This window comes from Amia ocellicauda, chromosome 2 (assembly GCF_036373705.1).
Source record: "Amia ocellicauda isolate fAmiCal2 chromosome 2, fAmiCal2.hap1, whole genome shotgun sequence".
Taxonomy (NCBI): Eukaryota; Metazoa; Chordata; class Actinopteri; order Amiiformes; family Amiidae; genus Amia; species Amia ocellicauda.
Genome location: NC_089851.1, coordinates 45,802,185 through 45,817,355, shown reverse-complemented (window position 1 = coordinate 45,817,355; position 15,171 = coordinate 45,802,185). Strand labels below are relative to the sequence as shown.

The following is a 15,171-nucleotide window of genomic DNA, read 5'->3' as shown; positions in this document are numbered from 1 at the left end:
GATGGATGAATTTAACAGCAGCCCCCCCCTCTGAGGTGTTTACAGCATTTGCAAACCCCTCTTCTCTGCCAAACAACGGACACAAACAGTCCAGTGTTGAGTCTCTGTGAATCTGGGCCCCCCTGAGTGATCCAGCGTATGAACGCTTCTCGTAAACCCGCCCATGTGTTATTGGTTCTTCATTAGCCACAGAGCTATCGTAATTCTCCACTGACATTTGCTTAAACAAACAAACAACAACAACATGGCCTGTCTTTGAAGGAGAGTTCTCTTTGAAGAAAGAAGTTCAATTGAAATTCCTCAGAACAGCTCTGCTCGTGTTAAAAACTCTGTGACCCCTATAAGGGCTCCTTGCTGCATTGCATTGCAAAAGACAGTCGCTTGGAGTGCCCAAGGTGGAACATCTGTAACTGCTATATTAATGACTTATCTGTCCCTGTGGCCCCTACCCCTATCAGCCAGCAGCTCCAGATGCATGAGGGGCTGAGGAAGGACCGCAGAACTGAAACCTCTCCCCCCTGCCTCCTGCCCCAGGGCTTCCCTCTCCCTCTCTATATAAATGGCAGCAGAAGTTGCCTTCCTCTACTCTGTGAATCAGACTGCACAGAAGCGCCAAAGGAAAAGCTCAGTCTTCTCCAGCCCAGGTAGAGTGCAACTTCTCCTGCCGTTTGCCATTTTATTTCAGCAAATAAATGAGAATGTCAAATGTTCTTTGTGTTTTGTTTTGTTGGTTGCTTTTTAAGCGTGGGGTGGTCTCCACATCTGTTGATCTTTCTCCTGCTGTTCAATAACATGGAAGTTGTGAATGCTCTGAAAATGGGTATTTAAATAGTTACCACCTTTAAGGTGCATTTAATCTGGTTTTCCAGGGCAAAATAGCTATCGGAAACTAGGAATGAAGTCTCTGAACAGCTTGTTTGCTGTTTTTTCTTTTTCTTTATTATTTTCTTTTGTGTTTGCATTCTTGATTGGGCTTGGTGGTGCACATGTTAATGTAAACATTAACAAATTGTTTTCTTTTGTGATTTTATAAAGAAAATGCAGTCTTGTTGTAATCCCTTGAGACAAGTAGTGTGCACATACATTGTATATCTCTTTGCAATATTCAGGATTGAGATGCATAAAACATGTTTGTGCTGACTAAAACCAATTGTGTGCATCCTACTTAAGACAAATTCAAATATGGACAACAGGAGTAACAAGGAATATGAATTACAGCTAAACTACTTGAATTCAGTTGCAATTTTCAGCTTCATCCTTTGCTATATTATTTTCCTATATCAGCTTACCAGACTGCATGTCATTTGCATACTTATTTGCATACAATCTTTACAATGAATTTGGTTAAGGTTTTAGTCCAGGAGCATTCTTAGAAATATGGTGTAAATGTCTTTGCATGATTTATGACCTCTGCATAATTTAAATAATAGTATTTTGACTGCACTGTTAGTTAGGATTCTGCCTAGAGACATATCTCAGCTTTTTAGGACAGTGGGTCTCAGCCCAGCATCTGCTAGTTTCCGGTCCAACTTACCTCTCAATTACTAATAATGTGTTTTATTTGACTTTTGAAATTGTTTAGCTGATATAATGTTGCAGAATGAAAGTCGTTTATATAAATATCATATTTTGCTGAAAATTTCCAACTATGAATAAGCTCTAATTACTAGTTCAATTAAGTCTCTGAGAGCTTGGATGGGACAAAAGGTTGCAGAACAGTGGGACTCAATGAGAATGGCATCAATACTTCTTTATTCTGCATATTGGGTGTTTTGTGTGTTATCCAGGGTTGCTTTTGGCAGGTCAAGATTGGATTTTTGGTAAAGTTGATGGCTTATGGTGGTAAGACTGGCCAAAAACAAACAAACAAAACATAAAGATCTTATAATCCCTAACCGATTCTTTTTTTTTAAATTATTATTACTTTTCATGTTCTAATGATACTAAGAAAAAGCCTCACAGCAGACCGCAATGTGGAGTAGTGGTTAGACACTCCTGAGCAGAGGGTCATGTATTCAGTCTCAGGTGGGGGACACTGCTGTTGTACCCTTGAGCAAGGTACTGTACCTAGATGGCTCCAGTAAAAATCCAGTAAAAAATAAATGTAATTGGATGTTAAAATAATGTGATGTATTGTAACAATTGTAAGTTGCCCCAGATAAGGGTGTCTGCTAAGAAATACAATAAAAACGGTGAACTGCTATTGTGGTGGGTGCTGCTTCTGCGTGCTCAGGGAAGACAACTCTTGGCCACGCTGATTCGATCCAGAGCCTTCTTTACGATACACATCTGGTGCTGCAGCAGGCTGTGAGAATGAAGCCCTCTCTTCCTTTCACTGCAGGGAAGTTTATAGTGAAGACCTGCAGGGCACGTCTGGTTTTGTGTACATAAGCAGAAAATGGCTTTCAGATGAGCTGGGGCTTCATTCCGCACTGCAGGAGTAAAGTGCAGACAGAAAGCGGTTTCTCTGCTCCCAATTACCCTGGGTTTACATCACAGAAAGGCCCCCACCTCAGTGCGGGAGCGCTTCCTTGCTGCACAGCAAAAATATAACTCCAGAGACAAGACGCCACTGCGAGGCATGGAACAGTTTCAGGAAGATTAGTTGCTTATTCTGAATGCACTGCACTTCTTTGAAATTGCAAGTAATAAATCACTATCTTGCTATCAGCTCTTTCTTCAATTTTTTAAATGTATTATTATTATTAGTAGTAGTAGTAGTAACAGTAGTAGTAGTAGTAGTAGTAGTAGTAGTAGTAGTAGTAGAAACAGCTGAATCCTATAATATATTTTAGGATTATTGATTTATTGCAGAAATATATAAATTCACCAGTTATAAGTGATACATTATAAATTCACCAATTGCATAGATTAAAATTAAAAATTAAGTCCAGCATGCATACAGGTATTCACACTATCCTTTTACCTTTACACATAATGGTGACACAAGCAGTTGGCTATCATTAATACAGGCCATTCATCTTGGATGTGAGGACCCTAAGGAATTCACTGCTGGCAATGTTGTGGGTGCACCAGTAGATGGCACTCGAAATGTTACTACTACAAAGGTCTACCACTAATAAATGAGAAACTCAGACTAACACCAAGCTTAAAACTGAGTTGACCCAAACATATTCCTATGTGGTAGCTTGGCCTTGTGCATCATGCAGACATCAAAACATCTGAGAATCCCATATGGCAGCAGAGTTTGGCTTCTCGGTTCAACACCAACAGAAGAAGAACACCAGATGCAAGCAAGATGCATAGAATGTGTTGTACTTTTCATGTAAACTGATTCATTGGTTGGCTTGTTTTATTTTTCATGTTTGTTTCTCTTTGCCTCTTTCGTTTCCAGGGAAAAGGTGCAGTTTTACAAGCCAGCAAGAGCCATGTCAAGCACAGGGAGCCGGCCCGCTAACCCTTCTCATGTGGGGCGCAGCAACATCCCACCCATCATCTCCAATGCGGAGGGCGAAGAAGTCCCAGAGTTTGAAGCGTTTGGGCTTGCGGTACGAGGACATAAGCCTAACCTAAGCAGTAAGTTAACCCCTCAGTTTCCCTGGGTGTTTGTGTGTTTGAGGGCTGTTGGGAACAAAACATCTGCCTCCAATGCATGATTGTTTGCAATTGGTTGAAAACATCACCATGTTTAAGGGGTGGTTCAACATTTTCACAAGCGTAAACAGAGTTCTCTTTTTTTTTGTAACCCCTTCTCTTCGAAAGTGTACAACTAAATGTTTATCTATTATCTACTAGATTGTGTTTATATAAAAATATACATTTATTAAAATACTAAGACTCCATGGCATGTCAATATGAAATGTAACATTACATTGTATATTAAATTAACCTCATTATTGCTCAAGGTGGGATCTAATATGTAGATCTGATCTCTCTCTCTCTCTCTCTCTCTCTCTCTCTCTCTCTCTCTCTCTCTCTATATATATATATATATATATATATATATATATATATATATATATATATATATATATATATATATATATGCAGTTCTTTAAGACATAGGCTAACATGTGGTACCCCCTCCATCCTATTGTATGTTTTAAATGTTGAAAATATTGAACCACCCCAAACAAACAACTCACGGTATCGTTGTGATTAAGTTAAGATGTTAACCGTTGTGGTTAAGATGGTTGTGCCTGGTTTTTGAATGGTCAATTTGAAATTAATTGTAATTATATTTGAATATTTGTATCGAGAGGGAGACATTTCTTTATTTTTGTTCATTCAAGGGATTCTAATATTGAAATAACATTTTTGCAGTCATAATTTTAGGGTGTGCCAATGATCAAAATAGTGCCACTAGTGATTCAAAGAGATTATCCTTTTTTTCTCCCAATATTCAAGCAATTATCATTTTTTTCCTAATTTGACATCTCCATCCTTCTGAAAAGAAAAGACTGCTGTTTTAATTTCCTTGGCAGATAGTTGCACCCACAACTTAATTTGTGAAGTGTTAACAAGTGGGCACAATGTGCCATTGCTTAAAAACATCGAAATGATCATGCCAATAAGCACCATCTTAAGTTAACATGTATTGCTTTATTAAGATCTTCAAAATCATAAAGCACTTATACCTGTAATTCACAACCCTTTATGTACAGTTTCATGCTTTTCTGCACCTCTTTTTGATTGATGGTTGATGTAACTGGTTCTAGCTCTTCTCATTGTATGCCACGTGATAATGATTTATACACACTGTCTTGTGAGACAGACAGATCCTTTTTCTTTGAGAATTAGGGAAATATGTCACCCGTTCAATGAATCGATTCTCGTTTCATAGTATTTCTTCATCTCCCAGCAGATGCCACTGTATTTGTTCATTGCGTGGTACCATACAAGTAAAATTGGGTTAGACCTCGGGTTTGTTTCCTTGTCTTTTGAGGTCATCTCTACAATTACACAGGTACATGCTGCCCTGCACTGAACTCTTCTAAAGTGAACTTGCCTGTGACAGCGGTTAATCTTGACAAGCCTCTCGCACTGTTTATTTTTCCTTTTGGTTGTTGTTGTTTTTCATTCTCTCTCAGTGCTTCAATAAACGATTAGGGCCACAGCTGTGTCACTTGGCAACCACTTTAACTGATTTTTCTTGCTGTAACATGCAATACACACTACACCCTTGGGAAATAGAGTTTTTTTTTATTTTTAAGGTTTGGCAAAGATGGGAAGTTTCTAATACATTCTGGCTCTCTCATAAATCATAAAGTGCTGCCAAATTCATGATGCATCTGACACTACCCACCTACTGCAGATTAAACTTGTGTCACAAGACAGTTGCCTCTGATGCCACACAGATTTACTAATGCAATATCATATGAACATATAATGCGCCTGTAGTCACGAACTGATCGCAAACAGATACAGTGTGAGATGGGATTGAAAAATGGCTTCAGATTATTTTCTCATACAAATAAGCAAGGAATGAACTAATAACTAAGACCTATCACCTACAGATTTAAATCTGGGGATGTTAAAGTTACTCAAGAACCTTCAGGCAGTCTCAGGCAGAGTACTTAATACTTTATTCTTATTGTTTCCTTCTTAGAAGATGCCCTTATCCAGGAAACATTTTGAAGCATTTCCAAAGTTCAATAAAACAATCAGTACACAATACAATAAGCATACATCCTAAAACAATTAATGAGTTGACAAGTGCAGACAGAATACAGTTGAGTCCCAGGTATGTGCTAAAGTGGGGCTGGCATAGGAGAACACAATAGAGTTGCTAATGATGCATAAGTACACATAAGGAAGTAAAGTTTAATAAACTGCAAAAAGCTAGAGTGGTCCCCAAAAAATACACTTTCCTGGGTTTACATGACAAGCCATTTCATCTTGTGTTCAGGTTCCACAGTTGTTTTCTTCCCCAGACACCTTAGTAGTTAAGGTTCAGCACATTCACAGTCATTACAAAGTGCATTACATATGCCAGCAGTGGACACACTGAGAATGTGAGAACCCTGGAAGCAGCCTTTTAAAGACGATATTGGTTTAGAAAACTTTAGCACAAGCCCATATTGGTGATAAAGGCAGAAAAAGCTTAAATCCAGTCCTGTAAAACCTAGTCTGCAGTGCCAACAGTTCTGAATCATACCTTGCTATTTCAATACTATACTGTTTATTTTATGCTTGGCTAAATATTTGGTGTTGATTCTTAAACCAGTCACACATAATACTTTCATAATGTAGTGTTCAATCTAGGGATGCAGCGATAACAAAATTATTGGCCGATACCGATAGCCGTTGTTCATATAACATAATCAGCTGATGCCGATACAGATACCGATGTTTTGACATTTCTGTAACTTTCTACCCTGTCATAAATTAAATAAAAATGTTGCTTCTGGTGAGGCTTCTAATTTCAGCTCATTTTAATTATACAAGTTATTTTTCCATATATTTGAATAAGAAAATACTTATATCCCATTCAGACATAGGATAAAAGGCCACCGATTTGACATATAGTGTATTTTTTAGAAATGAAAAGATGCACCAAGAAAAGGAAAAAGGAAAAGAAAAGAAAAATCCACATCAAAAGAAACTTATGTTACACTTATTTACTCGTGGAAAACTACCTAAAATCATCCATGAGTTTCCTAGTAGCATCGCTGGGATATCTTCATGATTGCTATAACCCTCCTGTCTTTTTACTAGCTGTAAATCGTGGAGTTATTCTGAAACCTCTGTAACAAGTGCTTTGAAGTGCGACATCTAAAGGTTTCAATTATTGTCCGAACAATTATTTAACGACATTCAGACTGCTGCATCTGAAGAGCTCCCTGCATTCCTGATCAGTTTCAATCTTGTAAGCCTCATGATGTGACTCAAGCTCTCCGTTATGTGCCTTGAAGTGTCTGACACCTGTAGTGAGTTAGTCAGTGGTATAATTAGCAATCTGCCTCCTACTTGTGAGTAATCTGCAGAACATTCCTCAGTGTGTACTCTGTGGAAAATAAAAGATCTACACAAAATGAATTGCAATTCAGAATTTGTTAACCTGGTATTTACAGTGGCATGCTTATCGGACTTCTTTATCAAAGCTTACAGTTTTCACTGTGGTAGGTACACTTCCACATGATCTCTTTTATCAGATTTTCACTTTATTTGCTCTGCCTCTCCTGATACATTTCAGTTGCTCGTGTTTCCTCAGTTTTTCAACGGGTGAAATAAAATGACTGCACAATAAACAGAACTACGTCCCCAGCTCGACAGTATTGGCTTTTATTTTGTAATGCAGGTTAATGAGATTTATGTGATTTATGTCGCTTCAGGGATGTGGGAACTGATCTCTTTTTCCATAACCGCAGTGTCCTGCGTGGCCACTCTCCCTGGAAGGCTTTACAATGTCTCTGGTTAATGCGCCCTGGACTCAATTAATTTGCAGGCTTTTGCAGTTTAATCAATTTAATTGCCAGGATAAATTGCCGACTTGGACAAGTGATGGCTTAGGCATTGCACTGCAGATGAATCAGCTGTTATAGGACCTCATGCCCATATGGAAAATGGCCAGCCCTGAGTAATAGGTGTGTGAAAGGCATGTGCGGTTACAGACATCGAACTCACTTGGTTTGGGGTTCAAAACCTCAAGCAGTCAATTCAATAAAGTGGGACCTGAAAGGATAACTACATTTTCTTCAGCACAACGATTACAAGCCAGTTATCACCCAGAACTGAACGCTGTGATGTTGCAGAGCCTAGAGCCAATACAAGAGCAGGGTCTATAATGCTTCTCTCTCAGTGCCCTAACATCACCAAATCATGAAGTCATGACATGGATCTTTACTGTGGAATGTCTAGTCCAGTCTATAGCCTGTTGAATCCAGATTTAGGAAGCCAAATATACCTTACTCCTATGAAATAACTGGGAAGATTTGTTTATTAATTCATTAATTAATACATTTTTAAATTAACTTTCCACCAGGTAGATGTAGGACACTGACAGAATTATGACTTCCACTACAGTTTTTCTAGTGGGTCTCATCTTATTTTAATCTCTAATCAACACTGCATTTTCAGGACGAGAGCCGATTTGGGGGTGTATTGTCTGTTGTAAATGTGTAAGAGATTTTCTGTTGACTTTCTTGGCAGGCTTCCTGGATGTGTGGGATGTGAACATGCTCTGTGAGACGCGGGAAATCAACAAGAAGGAACACCGAACAGATATGTTCGTGAATGAGAACCTGATTGTGCGTCGGGGACAACCCTTCCAAATCAAGATCACCTTCGATCGAGAGTACGTGGCTGAGAAGGACCAGTTCTGGGTGGAGTTCCTCATTGGTGAGTTTCCCTTTTCTGTTGGCTTGCTGGGATACAGTGGGTGTGCCATTGGGGTTCTGTGACCAACAGGAAATGCAAGCGGTCAGGGGATCTGGAATTTTCCTGTTGGGCCAATGACAGGGTCTGCGCAAGGGTAAGCAAGGCTCTAGGCTACCTGTCTCCCTGGGCGCCCCATACATAAGACCACACTCATGTAGTAAAGGTCTTGGAGCGTATCCAGGAAATTCACTCAAGAGTAATTACAGCAAAAATGTGTGAGTGAACAGCATCCTTCCTGCGCTTGCTTGGCTGACGATGGCTCCAGTGTTATGCTTTGGCCTGACCCTGCATTTCTCAGTAAATTTCTCTCCCCCTTCTGTTAACAAGCCTGTGGAGTTGATAGCATTCCATCCTCCTCCCTTCTCTCGTTTGCCTTTCCCAGCACTGTGGTGCTTCATGGACTGCACCAGGGGGATCCGCTCCTCGTCACAATGTCACAATGGTGTTCTGCGTGGGGACAATGGGACAGCCCCTGTCCAAATAGAAGCTGTCTCACTGGATTATTGAGGGTATTGCTATGGCATTCCATGGTAGCTTCTTTCTGGGCAGTTTTTTCAGGGTCTGCCTGGGTGACACTCACGACAGCCTATAGGCAGCTTTCTTAGACAATTGTGTTCACTAAGTTCCCATGGTGAACAGTGCCCCACCCCCTTTGCGTAGTATTCTCGTTTTCACATAATTTCACAATGTATCGTTTCTTCCACGTTTATCATCATGTGTATGACTTTCATGGTTTGTGTGAGAGAACTGCAACAAGAATTATGCCATGAACTGATGATGAACATCAGTTTAGCTGCTGTGAAATGTACCTCCTAAAGGTACATTATGAAGAGGATTATGAATTGCATTCTTTATAATATATATCAGCACTGGAAATTGTGTGCACTTTATTCCTCCCAAATCAGAATCCTCAGACTTCACAAAGGCATCATTTTTTATTATGCACAAGAGTGACATGGTCTTTCTCTGGATATATAGGCCCGCTCTGAGAGTGAAACGAATCCACAGGAGTTGTAATAAATTAAAAGCAGCTGAATTTGCAGAATTCAGAGCTGGAATGGGCGAAAATTACCCCCCAGCCAAGGCCTTCTGTTGAATGATGGCTTTCATTTAAATTGCCTTTAAATTTGATTTATTAATGACTGGCAGACCATGCCATCCTCAGATTCATCTCGATTATCAAAGTGGGTTCAGATACCATTATAGACTAATCATTTAAATAACCATGCTAATTTGTTTTCTTTATATATATATAATTTTTTTAACAAACATCACAATACATCAACCTTGTTTCCTTGTCTTGCTGGCATGTTTAAAACTTTATCCAAACCTTTTCTTACAAACAAAAGCTTTTTCTACATGGCTAGAATGTAGAATTCTAAAATTATAACCTATCCCAGCCTTACTGTGAGCTACCAATACCCCTGCCACTGCATGCACCAGCACGTACTGCAGAGGGCATATACGTTTCAAAAACACTTATGGGTCTTGCTTTTAGGTCTGTAGTTATCTGATGCAAACATTTATCCCTACACGATACAAAAAATATCAAGTAGAGTAAGTTACAATAGGAGGAAGGAGGATAGAAGTATTGTCACAATGCATTAACCAACAAACACAAACTAAATATTGAATTGAACTGATTATATTTATTTTATTTTTTTAAGAAAATATATACGTTTTAAGATTTTTTTAACTAGATTATCTTATATTTCCTTTCACTCCAGTCATTGTATACTTTCACGCCTCAATGAAAACAACACACTTTGCTTGTTCCCTGACAGTGGCAGTGTTATTCTGTTACAGTGGTGCATTGTGGGATTTGAAGTTTTCTTTATCTGCTGATTGAACCCAAAATGCCACCAAACACCTACAAATCCCAGGGTGCCACTATTTTTAAAGCTACCAGTATCTATTTTTCCTCTTTTAATAATTTGCAGCACTCACAAGGTGAAATCGGAAGTAATTATTAAAACGGTCACCCCACCTTCAGAACCAAGGGCCTAAGCCAATCAGATTTGTTGATTTTTAGTTGAAGCGGGAGGAGTGACAAGGGCATTGAGTAAGAGTTAACTTTGTGGAGCAGAAAAAATGACTTGACAAAAGACTTTTCATATTCATCTAAATTATTGGTAGGGATAATTCAACGGACATATCCCTGCGGTCCCTATTTAAATCTACAGTGGTGAATCCTCCTATTGTAGCCTTGGAGATAATAGATATGTATTCAACAGGCATGCATCTTCCCATAGACCTGGCCTGGGTATGGCCTAGGCAAGGATCACTTCTTCTTCAGGGGCTTATAATCACAACAATTTTACAGTAATGGGAAAAAAAACAGGCTTTATTCATCCGTGATAGTAAAATATGGTAAAGTACAGGACAGTGCAGCATAGAGGCTGAAATAGAAGCCATGTTTTCAAAGGAATTTATCATACTGAATATGATCATAAATTGGCTTTTCTTCTAGCTCAACATAATTTTGGTACAAAGCGAGATTTCTCACCCCGGCAGCCTCTGTGATCTCATGCCAGGGTTTTTGTTTTGTAACGGCTGTCACCTGTGGATTGAATCAGCTTGTGAAGATGTCTTTCTTTTTCACCTCGCTACTCTGTAAAATCAGTTTTTTACTCTTGGGTCCAGTTTGGGTTCCTTATGTTGCAAGATGTATCAGCTGAGTTAAAATGTTCCCCCCCAAGGTGACCGTGTGTCTACCATAACCTAGACACATCTGCTGAGGACACAGTAAGCCTGTAGTCTCCTGAATTTCAAACAGGGATGATGTGAAAGGCATTCAAGCTAATTTCCTACCCAAGCAGGGCTACTGTAAGTATTTAAGAGAATTGAAAAGGTTACTGTTCAGTCCTAGTATGGTAAGCCAAATCATCATTTAGAGATATCTCTAAATGCATTTCAAGATATCTTCAACTATTTAGAGATATCTCTAAATCATTTAAAGATATCTTTAAATGATTTAGAAATATCTGCAAACCATTTAGAGATATCTTCAAATTACTTCCTGTATTTTGGCTGAGATTATCACTTCCTGTTTCCTCATTCAGTTACATAGAAATTAATTAACAAGTTAACAGGAAGTGATAATCTTGGGCTACATACAGGAAGTGATTTGAAGATACCTCAAAATTATTTAGAGATATCTCAAAATAAGCAGGAAGTAATTTGCAGATATCTCTAAATGGTTTAAAGATATATATAAGTCATTTAAAGATATCTGCAAATCATGAGATCAGGAGATATCGTTAAATGTACTTTTAAATGAGATATCTTTAAATTATTTGCAGATATCTCTAAATTATAATTTGGCTTGCCATAGTCCTGGGCATTTTTAATGATGACCACTGAAAGCATATACTCAACCTACGTCTCACTGCCAGTGTTGGGGTTTTAAAACACCGGGCCTGTTACTGTTGTCCTCAGAAATACTTTTATGTGAACTGGATTAGCAACCTGCAATATTAAGGATATTGTTTTTTTTGGTGTATTTACACTCACCTAAAGGATTATTAGGAACACCTGTTCAATTTCTCATTAATGCAATTATCTAACCAACCAATCACATGGCAGTTGCTTCAATGCATTTAGGGGTGTGGTCCTGGTCAAGACAATCTCCTGAACTCCAAACTGAATGTCTGAATGGGAAAGAAAGGTGATTTAAGCAATTTTTAGCGTGGCATGGTTGTTGGTGCCAGACGGGCCGGTCTGAGTATTTCACAATCTGCTTAGTTACTGGGATTTTCACGCACAACCATTTCTAGGGTTTACAAAGAATGGTGTGAAAAGGGAAAAACATCCAGTATGCGGCAGTCCTGTGGGCGAAAATGCCTTGTTGATGCTAGAGGTCAGAGGAGAATGGGCCGACTGATTCAAGCTGATAGAAGAGCAACTTTGACTGAAATAACCACTCGTTACAACCGAGGTATGCAGCAAAGCATTTGTGAAGCCACAACACGTACAACCTTGAGGCGGATGGGCTACAACAGCAGAAGACCCCACCGGGTACCACTCATCTCCACTACAAATAGGAAAAAGAGGCTACAATTTGCACAAGCTCACCAAAATTGGACAGTTGAAGACTGGAAAAATGTTGCCTGGTCTGATGAGTCTCGATTTCTGTTGAGACATTCAGATGTTAGATGTCAGAGTTAGAATTTGGCGTAAACAGAATGAGAACATGGATCCATCATGCCTTGTTACCACTGTGCAGGCTGGTGGTGGTGGTGTAATGGTGTGGGGGATGTTTTCTTGGCACACTTTAGGCCCCTTAGTGCCAATTGGGCATCGTTTAAGCATTAAGCATTGTTTCTGACCATGTCCATCCCTTTATGACCACCATGTACCCATCCTCTGATGGCTACTTCCAGCAGGATAATGCACCATGTCACAAAGGTCGAATAATTTCAAATTGGTTTCTTGAACATGACAATGAGTTCACTGTACTAAACTGGCCCCCACAGTCACCAGATCTCAACCCAATAGAGCAACTTTGGGATGTGGTGGAACGGGAGCTTCGTGCCCTGGATGTGCATCCCATAAATCTCCATCAACTGCAAGATGCTATCCTAGCAATATGGGACAACATTTCTAAAGAATGCTTTCAGCACCTTGTTGAATCAATGCCACGTAGAATTAAGGCAGTTCTGAAGGCGAAAGGAGGTCAAACACAGTATTAGTATGGTGTTCCTAATAATCCTTTAGGTGAGTGTATAATTTATATATAACAGGAAGTATGATATATATGCTATATATGTATGTAGATACATATGTATAATGAATATACGTCATCAGATTAACAATCGGTCATTCTCTCTGAGCAAATTAAAATACTTCACTACAAGAGTTTTCTTTTTTCTTTTTTTAAAGAAGCATTTTAACACCCAGAGGAGGTAGGATAAATTATGCAGTTGTATGGAAAGCAGATAAACAAATTTAAAATGCACAAAAAGACTACAAAGAATCCATTTTAAATTGGACTTAAAATGCGCGAAATAAATTAATGTCTTTTAATTCCCAAAGTGAAAAATGAAGCCATTACATTACTATTGGTCTGAGGCACCACAGGGATGACCTTTCTGAATTGTGATTACACTGATCTGTGCAGCCCAGAGTGAAGAAGGCCAATTAAAGGACTCATATATACTAGTCTCATTATTGATGACTCTGCCGGATGCGGAGGGCTTAGTGAGGTTGTATTGCAGTAAAGGAAACCAAAGAGGGAGGGTGGTGAGGAGAAGAGAATAATATTTGGTCTAAGCTTCATTTGGCATGGCTTTAATACAATAGTTAAAACTCTCCATGTTACAACTAGGGCCCCACAATATATATGCCATAACAAGCCAGGCATGAGCAATCTAATACCATTCACAACCGATACTGCCCTGCCCTGCATGCAAACACATGAGATCCACTTGATCTGAAAAAATGAAACATTTGGTAACACTTCATCATAAATTGGCAATCATTATTAATTCATGCTGGATTATGGAAATAATCTGCATAAATTGGAATCTGTCAGTCACCTCACGTGTAAATACATTGAAATTACAGACAATTATTACAAAACAGTCACCAAATTTTCCCAGCCCTAAACAGGTGGGATTTTAATGATCAGCCAAGTAAGGGGATGAAATAAGAGTGCAAATGACTGAAGACCTTTGGGAGTGCTTTTTTTTATATGACATGTAATCAAAAAAACAACAACAATGAATTATCTACATTGTGTTATGTAACTGTAATCAGATTATTTACGGACAGAAGTAATTTTACAGATGGCATTATTTGTTGTTTTAATAATGTTGTTCTGATGTTTAACATGATACTTATTTGGAAGTATTGCTGTTCATGGAAGTACATGGATGTAAATGCTGTTCTTGCTCAGTGGGGTGTGTTCTGATAAACGAGGTCCACTGCAACACGAATATTGCCTCCTCAGTGCTTTTACAAACCCGGTGCAACCCAGTGTTCAGAATCGGTGTTATTGAAATAAACTCACGGTTTGTTTTTGAAGCACCAACACTCTTTCTTGTATTCTTTCTCTTTCTTTTTATTGCTGAAGTTTCTGAAACACAGTCCTTTGAACAGGCTGTTTTGACTTGCTGTACAAATATATTGAACCCAGTTTCTTGGTGAAGCAGTAATTAGTCCCGGCAATGCAGAACTGCAGTATTAAAATAAGTGTATTTGATGGATGTAGGCACTTAAGAAATACATCAAACAAGGATAATGATATAAAATCAATTGTGATCCTCTGCATTTAAAAAAGACAGTGCAGTAATATTGCTATTAATGACAGTCCTTCAGAAATAGTCTGAATAAAGATGCCATTTCATAACTTATTGATAGAATATAATAGACTATTTCACATAGCTTGCTCTCTGCATGTCTTTCATCATACTGGTATTCCACATCTGGTATATAGCTCAGACAAACCAGATGATTCTTCATTAATTAAAATGGCATAAAATAAAATGCATAATGTTGACACAGAGAACACTTAATACATATTTTCTTTATTGACTTTATGAGTTTTGTGGGTACTTGGAAAGCCTAGACATTCAACATAAATAATTGTACTAAGCCTTCTCAAATACCTGGTTTTGAAAATACAGCCTTCCTCCTCTTGTTGGGAGATTATGACCTTAATAACTAATGAACTACTGTTTCCCCCCACTGCCCAACGTGTGTAATTATGAGTAAGGATTTATGCCAGGAATGTTTGTGTTTTATATTTATTTAAGTTTGTGTGGACCACTATCATATATTTGATCACGAGAACTGGAAATAAATAGTTGTAGTAGCATTTAATATCACCCT

The 15,171-nt window shown here is 38.6% G+C and overlaps 1 protein-coding gene across 1 annotated transcript in view; it reads left to right on the top strand.

Moving 5' to 3' along the window:
* The first annotated feature begins 456 nt into the window (after positions 1-456).
* The window catches only part of LOC136771878 (coagulation factor XIII A chain), a 36,299-nt gene continuing 21,584 nt past the window's right edge, over positions 457-15,171 (top strand). The window contains exons 1-3 of the mRNA XM_066724432.1: positions 457-644; positions 3,356-3,537; positions 8,113-8,301. Coding sequence (XP_066580529.1) covers positions 472-644; positions 3,356-3,537; positions 8,113-8,301 — 544 coding nt within the window. The 5' untranslated portion in view covers positions 457-471. The remainder of the gene's footprint in view (positions 645-3,355; positions 3,538-8,112; positions 8,302-15,171) is intronic.